Raw genomic sequence first — 22002 nt, forward strand, 5'->3', positions numbered from 1 at the left:
CACTCATCGCTCTATATACATTATATACCTTCCTTCAGTCCATCCTCTATATACATCATATACCCTCCTCCACTCCTCCCTCTATATACATCATATACCCTCCTCCACTCCTCCCTCTATATACATTATATACCTTCCTCCAGTACACCCTCTATATACATCATATACCCTCCTCCACTCCTCGCTCTATATACATTATATACCTTCCTCCAGTCCATCCTCTATATACATCATATACCCTCCTCCACTCCTCCCTCTATATACATCATATACCCTCCTCCACTCCTCCCTCTATATACATTATATACCTTCCTCCAGTACACCCTCTATATACATCATATACCCTCCTCCACTCCTCCCTCTATATACATTATATACCTTCCTCCAGTACACCCTCTATATACATCATATACCCTCCTCCACTCCTCCCTCTATATACACTATATACCTTCCTCCAGTACACCCTCTATATACATCATATACCCTCCTCCACTCCTCCCTCTATATACATCATATACCCTCCTCCAGTCCTCCCTCTATATACATCATATACCCTCCTCGAGTCCTCCCTCTATATACATTATATACCCTCCTCCAGTCCTCCCTCTATATACATTATATACCCTTCTCCACTCCTCCCTCTATATACATCATATACCCTCCTCCAGTCCTCCCTCTATATACATTATATACCCTCCTCCAGTCCTCCCTCTATATACATTATATACCCTTCTCCACTCCTCCCTCTATATACATCATATACCCTCCTCCAATCCTCCCTCTATATACATCATATACCCTCCTCCACTCCTCCCTCTATATACATTATATACCCTCCTCCAGTCCTCCCTCTATATACATTATATACCCTTCTCCACTCCTCCCTCTATATACATCATATACCCTCCTCCAATCCTCCCTCTATATACATCATATACCCTCCTCCACTCCTCCCTCTATATACATCATATACCCTCCTCCAGTCCTTCCTCTATATACATCATATACCCTCCTCCAGTCCTCCCTCTATATACATCATATACCCTCCTCCGTCCTCCCTCTATATACATTATATACCCTCTCCACTCCTCCCTATATACATTATATACCCTTCTCCACTCCTCCTCTATATATCAATACCCTCCTCCCTCTCCTCTGTATACATCATATACCCTCCTCCAGTCCTCCCTATATATACATTATATACCCTCCTCCAGTCCTCCCTTTATACACTCTATACCCTCCTCCAGTCCTCCCTCTATATACATTATATACCCTTCTCCACTCCTCCCTCTATATACCTCATATACCCTCCTCCAGTCCTCCCTCTATATACCTCATATACCCTCCTCCAGTCCTCCCTCTATATACATCATATACCCTCCTCCACTCCTCCCTCTATATACATCATATACCCTCCTCCAGTCCTCCCTATATATACATTATATATCCTCCTCCAGTCCTCCTCTATATACATCATACCCTCCTCCACTCCTCCCTCTATATACATCATATACCTCCTCCATCCTCCACTCCTATATACATTATATACCCTCCTCCCTCTATATACATTATATACCCTCCTCCACTCCTCCCTCTATATAATTATATATCCTACTCCACTACTCCCTATATATACATTATATAACCTCCTCCAGTCCACCCTCTATATACATCATATATCCTCCACTCCTCCCTACATTATATACACTCTTCCCTCTATATACATTATATACCCTCCTCCAGTCCACCCTCTATATACATCATATATCCTCCACTCCTCCCTACATTATATACACTCTTCCCTCTATATACATTATATACCCTCCTCCATTCCTCCCTTTATTTAATAATATACCCTCCTCCACTCCTCCCTTTAATAATATACCTCTCTCTAGTCCTCTATCTATATACATTAGATATCCGTATATACACTCACCTAAATAATTATTAGGAACACCATACTACATACTTGGACCCCCTTTTGCCTTCAGAACTGCCTTCATTCTACGTGGCATTGATTCAGCAAGGTGCTGATAGCATTCTTTAGAAATATTGGCCCATATTGATAGGATAGCATCTTGCAGTTGATGGAGATTTGAGGGATGCACATCCAGGGCACGAAGCTCCCGTTCCACCACATCCCAAAGATGCTCTATTGGGTTCAGATCTGGTGACTGTGGGGGCCATTTTAGTACAGTGAACTCATTGTCATGTTCAAGAAACCAATTTAAAATGATTCGAGCTTTGTGACATGGTGCATTATCCTGCTGGAAGTAGTCATCAGAGGATGGGTACATGGTGGTCATGAAGGGATGGACATGGTCAGAAACAATGCTCAAGTAGCCTGTGGCATTGAAACGATGGCCAATTGGCACTAAGGGGCGTACAGTGTGCCCAGAAAACATCCCCCACACCATTACACCACCACCACCAGCCTGCACAGTGGTAACAAGGCATGATGGATACATGTTCTCATTCTGTTTACGCCAAATTCGGACACTACCATTTGAATGTCTCAACAGAAATCGAGACTCATCAGACCAGGCAACATTTTCCCAGTCTTCAACAGTCGAATTTTGATGAGCTTGTGCAAATTGTAGCCTCTTTTTCCTATTTGTAGTGGAGGTGAGTGGTACCCGGTGGGGTCTTCTGCTGTTGTAGCCCATCCGCCTCAAGGTTGTGCGTGTTGTGGCTTCACAAATGCTTTGCTGCATACCTCGGTTGTAACGAGTGGTTATTTCAGTCAATGTTGCTCTTCTATCAGCTTGAATCAGTCGGCCCATTCTCCTCTGACCTCTAGCATTATCAAGGCATTTTCGCCCACAGGACTGCCGCATACTGGATGTTTTTCCCTTTTCACACCATTCTTTGTAAACCATAGAAATGGTTGTGTGTGAAAATCCCAGTAACTGAGCAGATTGTGAAATACTCCGACCGGCCCGTCTGGAACCAACAACCATGCCACGCTCAAAATTGCTTAAATCACCTTTCTTTCCCATTCTGACATTCAGTTTGGAGTTCAGGAGATTGTCTCGACCAGGACCACAACCCTACATGCATTGAAGCAACTGCCATGTGATTGGTTGACTAGATAATCACATTAATGAGAAATAGAACAGGTGTTCCTAATAATTCTTTAGGTGAGTGTATACTGATGCTCCGGCTTTTGGCAGCCATGTGCAGACCTGGACTCAGTGCTCCCATGTTGCTCAGGGAACTGGTAGGGATTACAGTAGTGTGTTCTCTCCACTGACCCAACCCACCCTTCCCCCGCCCAAGGGGCCATTACAGCGGGATCCTGACTGCAGCCAATGCCGGCTCCTGCTGTGATCTGGAGCGCTGTATCGGTTCAGCATGTATGGCTCTCTGCAGCCCACACCTGGATAATAGCACTGGCAGCAGGGACTTAAAAGACCTGCATTTGATGTGCTGATTGAGCTCCAGAAGGGAAAAAAAATCGATGTTACAATATTTTTTCAAAATATACATCTTCGGGTTGAAAGAAATTGAATTAATTTGATTTAGGGCCCATCAGACGGCCGTAGTGCCTTGCGTATCCGCAAATTGTGGATCTGCAAAACACAGATACTGGCCGTGTGCGTTCTGCAATTTGCAGAGCGCACATGGCCGCAACCATAATAAAAAATGCCTATTCTTGTCCTTGATTGCGAACAAGAATAGGACAAGCTCTATCTTTTCAGCGGAACCGCGGAACAGAACCACAGATACATGTTGTCCGCATCTTTTGTGGCCCCATTGAAATGAATGGGTCTGCATCCGTTTTGCAAAATGGCGGAACGGATGCGGACTCATTCATACGACCGTCTGAATGACCCCGTATTGTGCATCCCTACTAACATGCTTTACGCTGGGATGCTGGATCCCAATCTGACCAAGGGCAACATTGGCATGGAATTTGTATGTTCTCCCTGTGTTTGTGTGGGGTTACTCACAATTCAAAAGCACACTGATGAGCTATTGGCTTCCTGTCACATTAACCCTGGTGTGTATCTGGGATGGGAAGGGGACAGATGTAACTGGTGACAATCTCTGTACAGCACTGTGCGTGTACAGAGGCCATGTACATAAGATGATAATCGGACAGAATATGGCTGATCAGTCATGTAGGATTGGCTAAAGCCAGTCATTTCAGCTGACAACCCCTATGCCACATAGACTCTCCTGTCTTTGGTCCCACTGCTGCTTCATTCCCCACCCGTCAATGCTGCAGCCAGTCATAGTCCTCAGTGGTCACAACAACCTAAACACCAGAAGCGGCTAAGTGAATCTTCTTTTCTAGGTTTAGGGGCACTGGTTCGTAGAATAGGGTTTTCCATCTCCAAGGCTAGACAACCCCTTTAACAGCAAAATGTCTCGTCAGAGGGTAGTCATGGAGTACTAGCAAGGACCATTCCAACACTAAATAAATCTCTTGAATGGTCATGGGACCAGAAGTAGTCTGATCCTCCATCAGTCCTTTATGAAGTTCTAGAAGCTGGGTACGTGGCTGCTCTTGATTCGTTTATGGCTGAGGAGGCTCATAGCCCACTGTATGACCACAGTTGGTGACATTTATACCTTGCAGTATTCATAGAAGTAAAATGTACTGTATTTTTCATTTTATAAGACACACCTAGGTTTTTGAGGAGGGAAATAAGAAAAAAATATTTTTAACCAAAAGGTGTGCTTTTGGTAGGTTTTGAACTAATGGTGGTCTGTGGATGACGCACTGTTATGGGGGGATCTGTGGATGACGCACTGTTATAGGGGGATCTGTGGATGACGCACTGTTATGGGGGATCTGTGGATGACGCACTGTTATGGGGGATCTGTGGATGACGCACTGTTATGGGGGGATCTGTGGATGATGCACTGTTATGGGGGATTTGTGGATGACACTGATGGGGGATCTGTGGATGACACTGATGGGGGATCTGTGGATGACACTGATGGGGGATCTGTGGATGACACTGATGGGGGATCTGTGGATGACACTTATGGGGCTCTGTGGATGACACTTATGTCATCCACAGATCCCCCATAAGGGTCATCTACAGATTCCCCCATCAGATGCATCAGTGTGGAGGAAGGAGGCGGAGACACTCATGGTGGGGCCCGGTGCAGTGACTCTACTCTAATACACCAGGCCCCACAACTGTTAAATGCCGGTACATTCAATCCGATCTATATCTAAATGTATACGCACTGTTCGGTACTTACTGTAGTACCGTAAGTATAGCATTAAGACGGCACAGACCAGCAGCTCCCTCGGTCATGCGCCGCCTGCTGCAGCTCCCTCCTCATGCGCCGCCTGCCCATCTCACTTTATGAATGAACAGGCAGACGGGGCAGGCGGCGCATGAGGAGGGAGCTGGGGCAGGCGGCGCATGACCGAGGGAGCTGGGGCAGGCGGCGCATGAGGAGGGAGCTGTGGCAGGCGGGGCAGGCGGCGCATGACCGAGGGAGCTGCTGGTCTGCGCCGTCTTAATGTGCAGTAAGTACCGAACAGCGTATACATTTAGATATAGATCGGATTGAATGTATTTAACAGTTGCGGGGCCTGGTGTATTAGAGTAGAGTCACTGTGCAACACGCCAGACCTGCAGGGTATGCCGAAGTGAGGTCACAGTTATGGGCAATCGAGGGTACTCACTATATTTGAAGAACCCTGGGCAGGCGCGTGGCAGTGAAGGAGAGGTAGACACAGTTCCTCTGGGGCACGCTCTGTAGATAGGGACCAGGCCTGATGGTAGTTGAGGTGCCCTGGATGTTACAGGTATTTTGTGTGCCTGGGGCAAGGTCCCTGTGGTATTCGTGACGCCAGTGCCTTTGGCCGGTGGCACGCCGGTTGATGGTTGGAAAGATGAAGGTACACAAGTATGCAGTGAACCAAACGGAAACTTTACTGGACAATCCAACTTTGTACAGCAGGGAGTAGTATAGTCTCTGTATTACAGTTCCACAAAAGGGGCTTATTCACAAATATGGCAGGCAATAGTCATGCAAGTTACACTGAGGGTAAATTCCACAAGCACTCAGCAGCAGGTTGTACTTTTCCCAGAATCACTGTACCATGTCCTCTATAGAACTCCTGCTCTGGCTTTATATCTCCCAAGGCCCGGATGCCTAAAAGGGTGGCTTATATCCTTGGTTACTTCCTTCCTCAGGTATTATACTGCTTGCTATGATTCCTAAGTTCCTCTGCCCATCAGGGTCACTTTGCTTACCCTGGGTCGCCTCCTCCTATCAGGTGGGTAACTGTTGGTTTCTCCCAGGAGGTTGAATCCTGCAACTGGGGTATCTCTTCAGAGCTAACTTAGGCTCTCTTGTTCTCAGGCAGGCTGGAGCTTCTCAACAGCCTCCTGGACATCACTAGCAGCCAGGGCTATCCAGCTGCATGTCAGGAGCAGGCTTACTGGCCTCTGTCTTCTCAGACTCCTGACTCTGCACTAACACTCCCTATCTGGGCCTGGACATTTATACTAGGGGCTCCCTATCTCCCTCTAGTGTCTGGGATGTCTAACTACACCCAACTAGGCCTGCTGCTGCATTAGACAGGGGTACATTGCATATAACAACACATTAAAACATACATTAAATGCAGAATTAAATATGACATTTCTGTTCCTTGTGAGTAGGAGTAACGCGCACACCAATTGACCCTTGTGTAGTGCCCACCCATACCTAGTGGGACACTACAACTGCACCTGCCCCGCCATGAGTGTCGCCGCCTCCTCCCTCCACACTGATACTTCGCTGGCCATGCTGTTCCGCATAGCAGCCAGCGAAGTATACGCTTTATAAGACGCACAGCCATTCCCCCCACTTTTTTTGGGAAAAAGTGCGTCTTATAAAGCGAAAAATACGGTATTTATTTCTTCTTACAGTGGTCACCTCTCAGCCAGTGCCTTTCTAGTGGGCCAGAGGCCATAATACAACTTCCGGATGGAGAAGGAAAAGATAACTAAGAGGATACTGAACCTCACTTTAGAGATCATCTACCTGCTGACCGGCGAGGTGAGGGACTCTGGAAAATGAAATGGAATATATTTTCAAATGTGAATAATGTTTTTGTGGAATAGTTTTTCTTCTCTGTGATTGACATAGCTTTGTTGTCTCCAGAGACTTTTCTCATTATTTCACCTTTACAGTACTTGGGTTAAATTTGCATAGAAAGATTGGGCCAGATTTATCATGACTGACAGCTCACTCCACTTTCACATAAGGCTAAAGTCAGTTTTAGCCAAGTCAGATTTATGATCGTCCCTTTAAGACTGTAATAAATGTGGTTTGACGGTAGCAGTTTATCCGTCAGTAAGAAGCTTTGCAAAAGTCGCATGTCTTTACGAAAAAGTTGCACGTTCTATTAAATAGTCGCATAAGTTAAGCATGTGCTCACTGGAGTGAAATTGTGCATTTTATTGCGACTTTTTTGCAACTTTTTAAATAGTTGCAATAGTAAATCTGTCTAGAGATTCATTTACATAAGAAAACAGGCCCACTTTAAGAAAACTGGCGAGCATAGTGCAGAGCCAATAAAAGTTGCAAATTTGTGCGCAGTTTAAGCGATTGCACAATAATTTGCGACTTTTTCACTTCATTATTCTGACTTGAGATCATGATAAATCTGGCCCATAGTCTTCTGTTTTCTAGCAAAGCCTTAGTTGGTATTGGGTTGGTTGCAATGGCTACCGGGTTTTCACTTGTGTTTAGAAACATCCAGTATTGCGTTTTATTGGGGAGATTTATCAAAACTGGTGTAAAGTAGAACTGGCTTAGTAGCCCAAAGCAACCAATCAGATTCCACCTTTCATTTTCCAAAGGAGCTCTGAAAAACAAAAGGTAGAATCTGATTGATTGCTTTGGGCAACTAAGCCAGTTTTGATAACTCTCCCTCACCGGGTTTTCTCACTCCAGCTAATGGCAGTTATTAGTCCATTAGTCATTAGTGATTGTCCATATTGCCTCCTTTTTATGGCTTGAATCATTTTTCCATCACATCATATACTGCTCATTTCCAGGGGTTATGACCACCCTACGATGCTTGCACACTGTAGGAATAAGCCTCTCTGTGGCCAGGACTGTGGGAGCATGTGTAGGCAGCGGTGGCCATGGACCCTGGATACAAAAGTGCCTTGTATTAACTTTATCTACATGATAAATGCCATTTGCTAAAGTGAGACAACCCCTTTAACCCATATTCTTAGATCATGCAAAACATATTGATGACACTGCATAAAACAGAGAAAATGCTTTGGTAAATTTTAGGGTAGACTCCGTAGAGACCGCTGATCTTCACCTGTGTCATGTGACCAACATTTTGAGGGAGATTTATCAAAACTGGTGTAAAGGAAAATTAGCTTAATTGCCTATAGCAACCAATCAGATTCTACATTTAGTTTTCCAAAGGAGCTGTGAAAAATGAAAGGTGGAATCCGATTGTTTGCTATGATAAACCTACAACTGACACAGCGTCTTAAAGAGGTCCTGTCACCATGGAATGCAGTGCAGTCTGCAGGCAGCGTGTTATAGAGCAGGAGGAGCTGAGCAGACTCACCTTACCAGAGAATGACAGCCTTCCTGGTATGACTGGGTATACATAGATAGCTGTCAGTCACTAGTAGGACTGCCCATGTGGCTACTGAGCTTACAAACTACATCTTTATAAATGAAATACAAGTTATACTAAATCTGTTCTCACAAAACGATATATTACGGTAATCCTCTCTGCTCTTCCTGTTCTATAACATGCTTTCATGGTGACAGGTTCTTTTTAAAGGGCACCTGTCAGAAGATTTGTATCTATGAAACTGGGTGACATAGAAATATAGAATGTGTCGGCAGATAAGAACCATTTGGCCCATCTAGTCTGCCCAATATACTAAATACTATGGATAGCCCCTGGCCCTATCTTATATGAAGGATGGCCTTATGTCTATCCCAAGCATGCTTAAACTCCTCCACTGTATTTGCAGCTACCACTTCTGCAGGAAGGCTATTCCATGCATCCACTACTCTCTCAGTAAAGTAATACTTCCTGATATTACTATAGAAACATAGAATGTGTCGGCAGATAAGAACCATTTGGCCCATCTAGTCTGCCCAATATACTGAATACTATGAATAGCCCCTGGCCCTATATTATATGAAGGATGGCCTTATGCCTATCCCATGCATGCTTAAACTCCTTCACTGTATTTGCAGCTACCACTTCTGCAGGAAGGCTATTCCATGCATCCACTACTCACTCAGTAAAGTAATACTTCCTGATATTACTATAGAAACATAGAATGTGTCGGCAGATAAGAACCATTTGGCCCATCTAGTCTGCCCAGATGACCTGTTACATATGTGCTTGGCAGCTGAAGGCTTCTGTGTTGGTTCAAATGTGTCCACATTGCTGAGAAAAATGATGTTTTGATATATGCAAATGAGCCTCTAGGAGCAATGGGGGCATTGTCGTTACACCTAGAGGCTCAGCTCTCTCTGCAAATGCTGTGCCTTCTGCACTTTGATTAACAGGGCCAGGCAGTGTAAACAGCAACTCACAACTACAGCCATTGGTAAAAAGATTGCCTTTACTCCAATTTACATCATGCACCTTTCTAACAGACCATAGAATACGTGTTTTTTTTTTAGAATGCTTCTTTAAAGCGTACTTAAATTTTCAGATAACTTTTCAGAATGAGCCGTTGTGTGTATATTTGAGTGATAGCATTATATTTGGCCATTATGACTTGTATCTGGCAGTTCGCATGTTTGCGTGCTGCATGTCTAATTCTCAGTAGCTAGCTGCTCATCGCGCCTGCCCATAGAATAGACACGGAGACGGCAGATTTTGCTCCCAAACTCTCTCTTCGGGCTCATGTACATGACCGTTGGATGATTTGCGTCTGCTAATTGCGAATCTGCAAAACATGCATACTGGCCATGTGCATTCTGCATTTTGCGGAATGGGACAGCCGCCCCTAATAGAACAGTCCTATCCTTGTCCATATTGCGGACAAGAATTGGACGTGTATTCATCTACTTGATTACTTTCCTTGTATTTCCACAAATGCAGGATTATATACTGATTAAGAAGTCAAGGGAGCGTATGTCCGAGGGATGGAGCATAACTCGGGACCCTATTGCGGTGCCTCCATTTCACTCACTGATACATGATCGAAAAAATGATCAGAAGATCCTGGAACTCACCAATATGATCATTCATCTGCTGGCTGAAGAGGTGGGTGCTGCTGAGAATGCTGGGGGATACTATACTAACACCATGTGAGTTGTATGACGACTGTATCATTATTTCAGGGTCTATAAGGTCTCTATTTCTCCACACAGGATAATTTTGAGGATCATCACAATGAAACGTTGAAGAATCATCAGTACCCCAGTAAGTAATTTGTTATTCCATAGCAAATATTATTTAAAGGGATTATCCCAATCCATAGGATAGGTGATAAATATCAAACCATTGTGGGTCTGACTACTGAAATCCCCAGTGATCCAGAGAACAGGGGTCCCCGAATCTCTCTTTGAATGGAGCAGTAGTGTGCATATAGGTCCACTGCTCAATTCACTTTTGAGGGACTGGCCAGAAAAAAGACACATGCCAAGAAACTGTACACCTAAAATACACTGCCTGTCCAAAAAAAAAGTTGCCACCAAAAAAATAAAAATAAAGATTCTCAATAGGGTTAAGGTCTCTCCAATCCATGTGTGAAAATGATGTCTCATGCTCCATGAACCATTCTTTCACAATTTGAGCCCGGTGAATCCTGGCATTGTCATCTTGGAATATGCCCATGCCATCAGGGAAGAAAAAATCCATCGATGGAGTAACCTGGTCATTCAGTATGTTCAGGTAGTCGGCTGACCTCATTTTTGGAGCACATACTGTTGCTGAACCTAGACCTGACCAACTGCAGCAACCCCAGATCATAGCACTGCCCCCACAGGCTTGTACAGTAGGCACTAGGCATGATGGGTGCATCACTTCATCTGCCTCTCTTCTTACCCCGATGCGCCCATCACTCTGGAACTGGGTAAATCTTGACTCATCAGACCACAGGATCTTCTTCCATTGCTCCAGAGTCCAATCTTTATGCTCCCAAGCAAATTTAAGCCTTTTTTTATGGTTTGCCTCACTGATTAGTGGTTTTCTTATGGCTACACAGCTGTTCAGTCCCAATCCCTTGAGTTCCCTTCGCATTGTGCCTGTAGAAATGCTCTTACTTTCACTATTAAACATAGCCCTGAGTTCTACTGTTGTTTTTCTTCTATTTCATTTCACCAAACGTTTAAGTGATCGCCGATCACAATCATTCAGGATTTTTTTCCCGCCACATTTCTTCCTCGAATACGATGGGTCCCCACTATCCTTCCAGTTTTTAATAATGCGTTGGACAGTTCTTAACCCAATTTTAGTAGTTTCTGCAATCTCCTTAGATGTTTTCTCTGCTTGATGCATGCCAATGACTTGACCCTTCTCAAACAGACTAACATCTTTTCCACGACCACTAGATGTATCTTTTGACATGGTTGTTTAAGAAATGAGAAGCAACTCGTTGCACCAGTTGGGGTTAAATAACTTATTGCCAGCTGAAAGATAATTGTCCATGCAGTAATTATCCAATAGGAGGCTCATAACTATTTGCTTAGTTAAATCCAGGTGGTGACTTTTTTGGGACAGGCAGTGTATTACTCAAAAATATCCACCTTTATTGAAAGAGCCATAGAATAAAACAATGAAAACAGTCACACTAGTTACCATTGTAAGCACAATTATGTTCCCTACCACAGTTCAACCCTTGATATGGCTAGATAGCAAAAGGGTCAACGTTTGCAAATTCAGATACAGTATACAGAGCTGTCAAAAAGTATATGCCCACACCTGATTTCTTCTATTTATGCTGATTTGTGACATTTAGATTTTGTCGGCCTTTGTCGCAGATTCATTTAAAAAATATGGGACTAAATAGCAAAGCATGCTGCACCATTTTTTCTAGTAAAATGCCAGGTTTTATAATGCAGCCCAGCACATCCCATTATAGTCAATGGGATCTGTTGGGCGCCATTCATTACCATCATATGACTGCTTTGGCACTACCATTATTTCATTGTCTGTTCCTTAATTTTTTTATTTTCCCCAAACCATCGGTACCAATACTCTCCCCAGCGCTCTGTTCCAGCTCTGTGGCTCCAGGGCTCTCTTCACTTGACTTCCACTCTCCGTCTGACAGTTTCTGTAGAGGAGAGTTCACGTGTTTTACTGCAGCCAATGAACTCATCAGTGATGTGAACCCAAATCACATGTGACCCAGCAGTGATGTGCCACTTGGGGACATGCCACTACTGAGGCCCATCAATGGCTGCAGCGGCCCATGTGGCACTGTCAATGCAGATGCTGACAGATGGGGACTGGAAGTCAGAGCGTCATGTCACCAGCATGGAGCTGAGGGGAGCAGGCAAGTATGAGTTTCTTCACAGGTACCAATGGGTGAGGGGGAAATTTGATTTTTTTTTTATAAATAAATAAAAACAAACCTGGACAACCCCTTTTAATTTTTCAGAGCCAACTCATGTAAAATAGGATAAAGCAATACAAAGGCTACGCCTTTAAAGGCTATTTTTTATTATTGCAGATAAAAATAATTTATCTCTTCTCTCTGACATTATAAACAATCATTATAGCTCCGTTCTGATAACAGTGTGGCTTAACACCTTAACGACCCAGGACGAGAATGCTCATCCTCAAATGCCGGCACTTAGAGCTTGAGGACGAGCACTCTCGTCCTGCAGTCGTTCCTCCCCCCGTGTGCGGTCTCCCCGGTCAGCAGCAGAGACCCGGCGGTTACTGACCGCCTGATCCCTGCTGCATCCACCGATGCTGGTGGATTAACCCCTCATATGCCGCGGTCAGCGCTGACCGTGGCATATGGGAGGTTTGCGCTCCCTCACCTGATGCATCGGGTCCCCGCTGTGCTGTGGCAGGGACTCGATCGTTGCCATGGCAGCCCCAAGCCATTCTGAGGCTTGGGGCCTGTTATCTACGGAAGCCTAAGAGGCCCAGCCCCCAGGCTGGGTCTCCTAGCCAACTGTTAGCGTCTTACAGTGTAAGACACTAACAGTTCAATACAGCACAATACAGATGTATTGTGCTGTATTGAAACAAGGATCAGACCCTGTCCCATAGTGGGACAAAAACTAAAGTGAAAAAAATAGTTTATAAAATTAAATTTTTACAAAAAAAATTCTAATTTTCATGTAAAAAAACCCCCATCCTTTTCCAAAAATAAGTGAATAAAAATCTTTTGGGAAAAGACATATAGACATATTAGGTATCGTTGCGTCCGTATCGAGCAACTCTATAAAAATATCACATGACCTAACCCCTCAGATGAACACCGTAAAAAAAAAAAAAAAACTGTGCTAAATGAACAATTTTTTTGTCACCTTACATCACAAAAAGTACAACAGCAAGCGATCAAAAAGGTGTATGCCCACCAAAATAGTACCAATCTAACCGTCACCTCATCCCGCAAAAAATGAGCCCCTACTTGAGATAATTGCCCAAAAAAAAAAACAATGGCTCAGAATATGGAGACACTAAAACATCATTTTTTTTGTTTAAAAAAAGCTGTTATTGTGTACAATTTACATAAATAAATAAAAGTATACATATTAGGTATCACCGCGTCCGTATCGACCGGCTCTATAAAAATATCACATGACCTAACCCCTCAGGTGAACACAGTAAAAAATAAAAAATAAAAACTGTGCTAATTAAACCATTTTTGGTCACCTTACATCACAAAAAGTGTAATAGCAAGCGATCAGAAAGTCATATGCACCCCAAAATAGTGGCAATCAAACCGTCATCTCATCCCGCAAAAATCATACGCTACCCAAGATAATCGCCCCAAAACTGAAAAAAACTATGGCTCTCAGACTATGGAGACACTAAAACATGATTTTTTTCATTTCAAAAATGAAATCATTGTGTAAAACTTACATAAATAAAAACATTGTATACATATCAGGTATCGCCGCGTCTGTGACAACCTGCTCTATGAAAATACCACATGATCTAACCTGTCAGATGAATGTTGTAAATAACAAACAAAAAAAAACTGTGCCAAAAAAGCTATTTCTTGTTACCTTGCCTCACAAAAAGTGTAATATAGAGCAACCAAAAATCCTATTTATCCTAAACGAGTACCAACAAAACTTCCACCCTATTCTGTAGTTTCTAAAATGGGGTCACTTTTTGGGAGTTTCTATCAGAGGGGCTTCAAATGGGACATGGTGTAAAAAAAACTAAACGTATGGCATTCCTTTCCTTCTGCACCCTGCCGTGTGCCCGTACAGCAGTTTACTGCCACATATGGAGTGTTTCTGTAAACTACAGAATCAGGGCCATAAATATTGAGTTTTGTTTGGCTGTTAACCCTTGCTTTGTTACTGGAAAAAATGGATTAAAATGGAAAATTTGCCCAAAAATTTAAATTCTGAAATGTCATCTCTATTTGCCAATAACTCTTGTGGAACACCTAAAGGGTTAACAGCGTTTGTAAAATCAGTTTTGAATACCTTGAGGGGTGTAGTTTCTTAGATGGGGTCACTTTTATGGAGTTTCTACTCTAGGGGTGCATCAGGGGGGCTTCAAATGGGACATGGTGTCCAAAAAACCAGTCTAGCAAAATCTGCCTTCCAAAAACCGTATGGCATTCCTTTCGTTCTGCGCCCTGCCGTGTGCCAGTACAGCAGTTTACGACCACATATGGGGTGTTTCTGTAAACTACAGGATCAGGGCCATAAATAATGAGTTTTGTTTGGCTGTTAACCCTTGTTTTGTAATTGGAAAAAAAATATTAAAATGCAAAATCTGCCAAAAAAGTGACATTTTGAAATTGTATCTCTATTTTCCATTAATTCTTGTGGAACACCTAAAGGATGAACGCCGTTTATAAAAGTTTGTCACAAGTTAGCGGAAAATGATGAATTTTTCTTTTTTTTCTTACAAAGTCTCATATTCCACTAACTTGTGCCAAAAAGTAAAAACTTCCATGAACTCGCTATGCCCATCATGAAATACCTTGCGGTGTCTTCTTTCCAAAATGGGGTCACTTGTGGGGTAGTTATACTGCCCTGGCATTTTAGGGGCCCAAATGCGTGCAAAGTAGTTTGAAATCAAAATGTGTAAAAAATGGCCTGTGAAATCCTAAAGGTTCTCTTTGGAATGTGGGCCCCTTTGCCCACCTAGGCTGCAAAAAAGTGTCACACATGTGGTATCGCCGTACTCAGGAGAAGTTGGGGAATGTGTTTTGGGGTGTCATTTTACATATACCCATGCTGGGTGAGAGAAATATCTCATTCAAATACCAACTTTGTATAAAAAAAATGGGAAAAGTTGTCTTTTGCCGAGATATTTATCTCGCCCAGCATGGGTATATGTAAAATGACACCCCAAAACACATTCCCCAACTTCTCCTGAGTACGGCGATACCACATGTGTGACACTTTTTTGCAGCCTAGGTGGGCAAAGGGGCCGACATTCCAAAAAGCATTTTTTTTTGGCACAAGTTAGCGGAAATTGATTTTTTTTGTTTTTTCTCACAAAGTCTCCCTTTCCGCTAACTTGGGACAAAAATTTCAATCTTTCATGGACTCAATATGCCCCTCACGGAATACCTTGGGGTGTCTTCTTTCCGAAATGGGGTCACATGTGGGGTATTTATACTGCCCTGGCATTTTAGGGGCCCTAAAGCGTGAGAAGAAGTCTGGAATATAAATGTCTAAAAAAATTTACGCATTTGGATTCCGTGAGGGGTATGGTGAGTTCATGTGAGATTTTATTTTTTGACACAAGTTAGTGGAATATGAGACTTTGTAAGAAAAAAATAATAAAAAAAAATAAATCAATTTCCGCTAACTTGTGCCAAAAAAATGTCTGAATGGAGCCTTACAGGGGGGTGATCAATGACAGGGGGGTGATCAAGGAGTCTATATGGGGTGATCACCACCCTGTCATTGATCACCCCCCTGTAAGGCTCCATTCAGACGTCCGTATGTCGATCCGATTCATAGATGCGTGGATCCGTAAAACACATACGGACGTCTGAATGGAGCCTTACAGGGGGGTGATCAATGAGAGGGGGGTGATCAATGACAGGGGGTGATCAGGGAGTGTATATGGGGTGATCACCCCCCTGTCATTGATCACCTCCCTGTAAGGCTCCATTCAGACGTCCGTATGTGTTTTGAGGATCCGATCCATGGATGCGTGGATCCGTAAAACACATACGGACGTCTGAATGGAGCCTTACAGGGGGGGTGATCATCCCATATAGACTCCCTGATCACCCCCCCTGTAAGGCTCCATTCAGACGTCCTTATGTGTTTTGAGGATCCGATCCATGGATGCGTGGATCCGTAAAACACATACGGACATCTGAATGGGGCCTTACAGGGGGGTGATCAATGAGAGGGGGGTGATCAATGACAGGGGGTGATCAGGGAGTGTATATGGGGTGATCACCCCCCTGTCATTGATCACCCCCCTGTAAGGCTCCATTCAGACGTCCGTATGTGTTTTGAGGATCCGATCCATGGATGCGTGGATCCGTAAAACACATACGGACGTCTATATGGAGCCTTACAGGGGGGTGATCATCCCATATAGACTCCCTGATCACCCCCCTGTAAGGCTCCATTCAGACGTCTGTATGTGTTTTGCGGATCCGATCCATGGATGCGTGGATCCGTAAAACACATACAGACGTCTGAATAGAGCCTTACAGGGGGGTGATCAATGACAGGTGGGTGATCAGGGAGTCTATATGGGGTGATCAGGGGTTAATAAGGGGTTAATAAGTGACCCGGGGGGGGGGGGGGGGGTGTAGTGTAGTGTGGTGCTTGGTGCTACTTATTACAGAGCTGCCTGTGTCCTCTGGTGGTCGATCCAAGCAAAAGGGACCACCAGAGGACCAGGTAGCAGGTATATTAGACGCTGTTATCAAAACAGCGTCTAATATCCCTGTTAGGGGTTAAAAAATCGCATCTACAGCCTGCCAGCAAACGATCGCCGTTGGCAGGCTGTAGATCCACTCGCTTACCGGCCGATCCTGTGAACGTGCACGCCTGTGTGCGCGCGTTCACAGGAAATCTCGCCTCTCGCGAGAGAACACGCCAGCGCGTCCACTCGGAATAACAGGGCCGTCGCCAGGACGCAATACTGCGTACGGCGGTCCTGGGGTGGTTAAGGTGAAAATGAGCCCAGTCCTTAAGGGGTTAAAGGGAACCTGTCATCACCATTATGCAGATTTCAGCGGTGTGTCACTCATGAGCTAATAGTAAGTGGTTGCTGAGAACCAGCATCATAATCAATACGGCACAGGCCTTGAAAAGAGTCAAATCTACCTGAGAAGAGTCATGGTTATTCCTAATCTCCTGCTCTCCCCACCCATCTACTGATCATTGGCAGTTCTCTCCTAGAGAGAAAGAGAGAAAATTAGGTAGAAGCTTTTCAATCATCAGCAGGTGGGCAGGGAGAGCAAGAATTCATGAATAACCATGACTCTTCTCAGGTTGACGCAATGGCGGATCCAGGGGGGGGGGCAACGGGGCAATTGTCCCCCCCGAGCTGGCGGCGGGCGGCGGCGGTGGGGCACAGGGAGATGAGCACTTCCATTGTGGCCCAAATGTATGTATAAATAAATCTAATTATCGAATATTTATTAATTACCTATATCCAAAAGTAATTTCCTAAACCTAATGACTGGTTGGGCCATCCATGTTTGCTATAACCTGCAATGAGTCTTCTACTTCGCTGTGAAGGAACTTTTCCCTTTTTGGAGAATCTGTGCTGTACCAATTTGAAGATGCACAACCCATTCCACATCATAGAGCATGCTGCCGGTAACACTACCAATGTATTGTAAAATATAGTAGCTATTGATTTACTGTGTAGAAGAGACAGTTGTGTATAATAGTATTAGGCAATGTGATTGCCGTATTTGTGAGAGGGGAGGCGGGGCCCCACTGCCTATTTATACCTGCAGGCACACAGCCACAGGTACGGTTCGTCGGCGTTACAGCACTTCCGGGTCGGCTGGGTCACCTTCAGACACTGTGCGCTAGCGGCAGTGAGGCATTTTTTCAACAGCAAGGAGCTGCTACTCATGGTAGGATGGAGGCTGCTGGGGCTAGTAGGCAGCCTGGGGCATATTTTGATCGGGGGTTGGTATCCGGGGGCAAGGGTTGGCGGTAGCTACATTCATTTCTTACCTATCTCGAGCGTTGCGCAGTGGGGTCACAGCCAGCGTGTTCGGCCCTTCTCCGTGCGCGTTGCAGCTGTCGGGGGGGGGGGGGGAGGCGCCATCTGCTGGGCATTCTTGGCAGTGTAGCTCAGCAGCATCGCCAGCACATCCAAGTGCTGCCAGTTGTGTTGTCCATGTAAGGCTTGATGTTGCTAGGGGGGGTTGGGGCCCATAAGTCCTCTTTTAGTAAAAAAAACATTTTTTTTAAAAATGTAATAATAAATAAATTAATAAATAATTTGTGTATAATATAAGGGTGCATTTTCTGTCATGCCTATAATTGGGGTGTTAGTTGGGTTCTACTTATTGGATAGTAAGTTGCCTTTTTCTCCTTCATTTTCGTAGTACAGTCAGCTACACTAGGTGTGCGCTGCAGTTCTTTCCTTTTTCGTCATGAATGCATCATTTTTACACCTCATCCACAGGCCTAGACTTCCTGTTGGCCCTACTAGTAGTTTCACATTTCACGTATCGGGGTCATTGGACCTGCAGTCGGGCCCACTGTTATGGCATTACGATTAAGGTATAGTGTTAAAAAAAAAAAAAAAAAAGAAGGAAGGAAGAAAAATAAAAATTATATTTTTTGCAAAGCAAGGTCTGTCACGACTACAGACTCGATTTCAAGTCCTGTCACGACTACAGGCAACGGGGCAATGTCTGTCACGACTACAGACTCGATTTCAAGTCCTGTCACGACTACAGGCAACGGGGCAATGTCTGTCACGACTGCAGACTCGATTACTAGTCCTGTCACGACTACAGGATCGGGGTATAGTGTTGCACAACGGTAGGTTCAAGTGTTACTTACGGCTGTAGTTGGCGGTTGTCTATACTTCATTAATACTAAGGTATTGGTATACGGTTTTTCAGGGTTTGCACTATGTTTGTTGTTTAGGGTGGTAGTTGGTCTCTTGATTTAGCTATCTCTTTTAGTAGGGAGATGTCTCAAGAGTTTCTCGCTGAGGGCTCGTCCTCCTCTCGCGACGAGCCCTCAGTGGTGATCTGCAATCAGTACGAGACACTGTACCATTGTTGAGGTCATGGACCATCTCGGAATTGACTGCAGTATTGTTAAAAGAGGAATTCCGTTCTCAGCCTCAGCTAGAAAGGCAATGCTTTACCATCTTCTCTCTACAGATTCAGCTTCACCAAGCCAGGAAATGGTTTCCATGAATACCACCCAGACGTCACTAACTCAGCTACACGCTCATTTATACGATGGCTTCTTCAATGTCTGACATTCAGGATAGACTGGACACAGTCGAAGCCAGTACTGCTTCTGGCTTGATGGGGCATACACCGGCGTTAGCCACTGTTCCACAGTTTAGTGCTCCTGGTGGGTCGAGTCTTACTCCACTATTGCACCTTCTCATTTCATACCCGCTAACATACGACAAGACATGCTTGCAGGGAGAGATGTTAATCTGGCATCTCTTCTCATAGCTACTCATGAGGTCCCAGATAACAAAACCATAACCTGCGGTGAGATCTCGGTGATATTAAAGTCTAGGGACGCTAGATTGAATAGGCAGCTCAATATTGCAGAGTTTGTGTTGGCATTTAGCTTGTTTTGGAACTTGGTTTGTACGCTTAGCTGACCTAGGAGGGAGGAGTTAGACCTCTATATGTGTAAAGTCGTAAACTTGGGGTACAAATATGGATATAGTGCATTCTACGACTATCACCGCTCATTTTTGGCTAGGGCAACAGCCGCTCTTGCACAGAGTCAGCATACGGTTGATTGGTTCATCATTGATACAGAGCTATTTTGTCGCCATTTTGCGGGTCTTAAAGCCCCAACCTGAACGGTTTGTAACTCATATACCCATACTGCTGGCTGTTGTTCCAATATTAACCACACAACGGAACCTTCCTAGTCTACTGCTAGATAGCATCAGGGAGGTAGTACATAGATTGGCACAGGTTTGCGTTACTACCAAGGCGGATCTCCAGTCTCTTTTAGGTATGCTCAATTTCGCTATGCGCATCATTCCCCAAGGAACGTCCTTTATTTCTAGACTCCTGGTATATTTCTAGACTCCTCCCTTGTGCCCCAAGTCAGGACAGTCCAGTTTATTTGGATCAAGAGGCCTTGCTGATTTATTAATGTGGGATAGCTTTCTGTCACAATGGAATGGAGTCTCGCTCTTTATTGCAGTGATTGCTAATCAATCTCCGATGGTGTACACAGATGTATCTCCGGCAGTAGGTTTTGCCGCCATCTATGATAAGCTTTGGTTTGCTGGTTCTTGGCCCCCAGAGATTGCCATTATTCCAGGCTTCTCTCAGTGTTCCCCTGTTGTTTGAAATTTATCCTATAGTGGGGGGCGGCGCTAGGTTGGGCTAAACAGTGGAGGAATCATACAGTGTTATTTCTGACTGATAATGCGGCAGTGGCTGACATCCTTATGTAGGGTAGATCTGGGTCAAAATAGATAATGTCATTTGTGAGGAGGTTCGTTTGGCTGTCTTTACAACATAATTTTCACTTTATTTGCACACACATTAGTGGGCAGTGTAATGTTGCAGCGGATGCTCTGTCCCGGTTTAATCTTCAACTCTTTTTCAGCTTTTCCGGGCGCCGATGGTTTGCCGACGCCAACTCCTCATCATTTCCAGTTGCTGATGGATTAGTAGCATATATCGCGGTAGCCAGAAGCCTTATAGCCAAATCATTGTCCACTAATACCCTTAGGACATATAAGACGGTCTGGCATTTATTTAGTAGATTTAAACATACCTACCCCCCTGCGGGAGAGGGGCCTATAACTTACATACTTGCATTTGTTGCTTTTTGCCACTCTCCTCTACACTTGGCCCATAGCACTATTAAACTATACCTAGCTGGTATTCAACATTATTGGTATTGCCAGTATCCCGATCAACCGTCTCTATTCTCAGCCCACCCAGTTAAGGCCCTGTTAAAGGGTATTCAGAAGGTGTCCGTTAAGAAACAACCCACTCGACAGCCTTTTTCTGTCAGCATGTTTAGGTCTTTATCAGACATGTTGCAGAATAAACCGTTTTAAAACTCACCCGGCTTTCTATGGGTTCCTCAGGCCGGGTGAGTTTTCCTGTGCCAACACATCTTTAAATTACTTACGCAAGGGTCGGTTGTGCTGGAGTAGCTCTTGCTATGTCCTTACCTTAGACAACCCGGCCAGGGGAACCAGTAGCGGTCAAGTACTTTGCCACCGGTAAGGAGCGGTGTCCGGTGAGTATATTACATCAATGGTTGCAGTTTATCAAAGCTGAGCCAGCTGATTCCCCCTTGCTCGAGTTGGGAGATGCTCCCTTGAATATTAATACGTTCCTTAAGTTCATCCGCATATTGTTGGACAGTTCAGGGGTTAACTCTTTGTCTATTACTGTCACTTGCCTTTCGAGATTTGGTTATGTAATTATATGTCATAAAGATACCTTTTGCTATATCTATGGTCTGTTATTTTTGGCCCCTTTAGGGTGCCCTTCTACAGCAGTTCCGGCATAATCCTGATGCTATTAGGTAGAGTTAGGTAGGGTGTGTTCTTACATGATCCGATCCGAGCACAAGTAGCCACTTACTTCTCACACAGCCCCTGATGAGGCTGCATGCTTAGCAGTGATCTGCGTGGTGAAGTGCTAAGTGGTATCCTGGGCCTCTGTTGCAACTGTCCTTGGGTTTTGTATGGAGTTTTATTTTCCT

General features: G+C 44.4%; 1 protein-coding gene across 1 annotated transcript in view; it reads left to right on the top strand.

The window, feature by feature from the left end:
- Window positions 1-22002, top strand: part of LOC122939801 — a 114303-nt gene that overhangs the window by 17135 nt on the left and 75166 nt on the right. The window contains exons 2-4 of the mRNA XM_044295956.1: window positions 6891-7020; window positions 10067-10231; window positions 10339-10390. Of these exons, the coding sequence (XP_044151891.1) occupies window positions 6949-7020; window positions 10067-10231; window positions 10339-10390 (289 nt within the window). The 5' untranslated portion in view covers window positions 6891-6948. The remainder of the gene's footprint in view (window positions 1-6890; window positions 7021-10066; window positions 10232-10338; window positions 10391-22002) is intronic.

This window comes from Bufo gargarizans, chromosome 6 (genome assembly GCF_014858855.1).
Source record: "Bufo gargarizans isolate SCDJY-AF-19 chromosome 6, ASM1485885v1, whole genome shotgun sequence".
In the NCBI taxonomy this organism is placed as follows: Eukaryota; Metazoa; Chordata; class Amphibia; order Anura; family Bufonidae; genus Bufo; species Bufo gargarizans.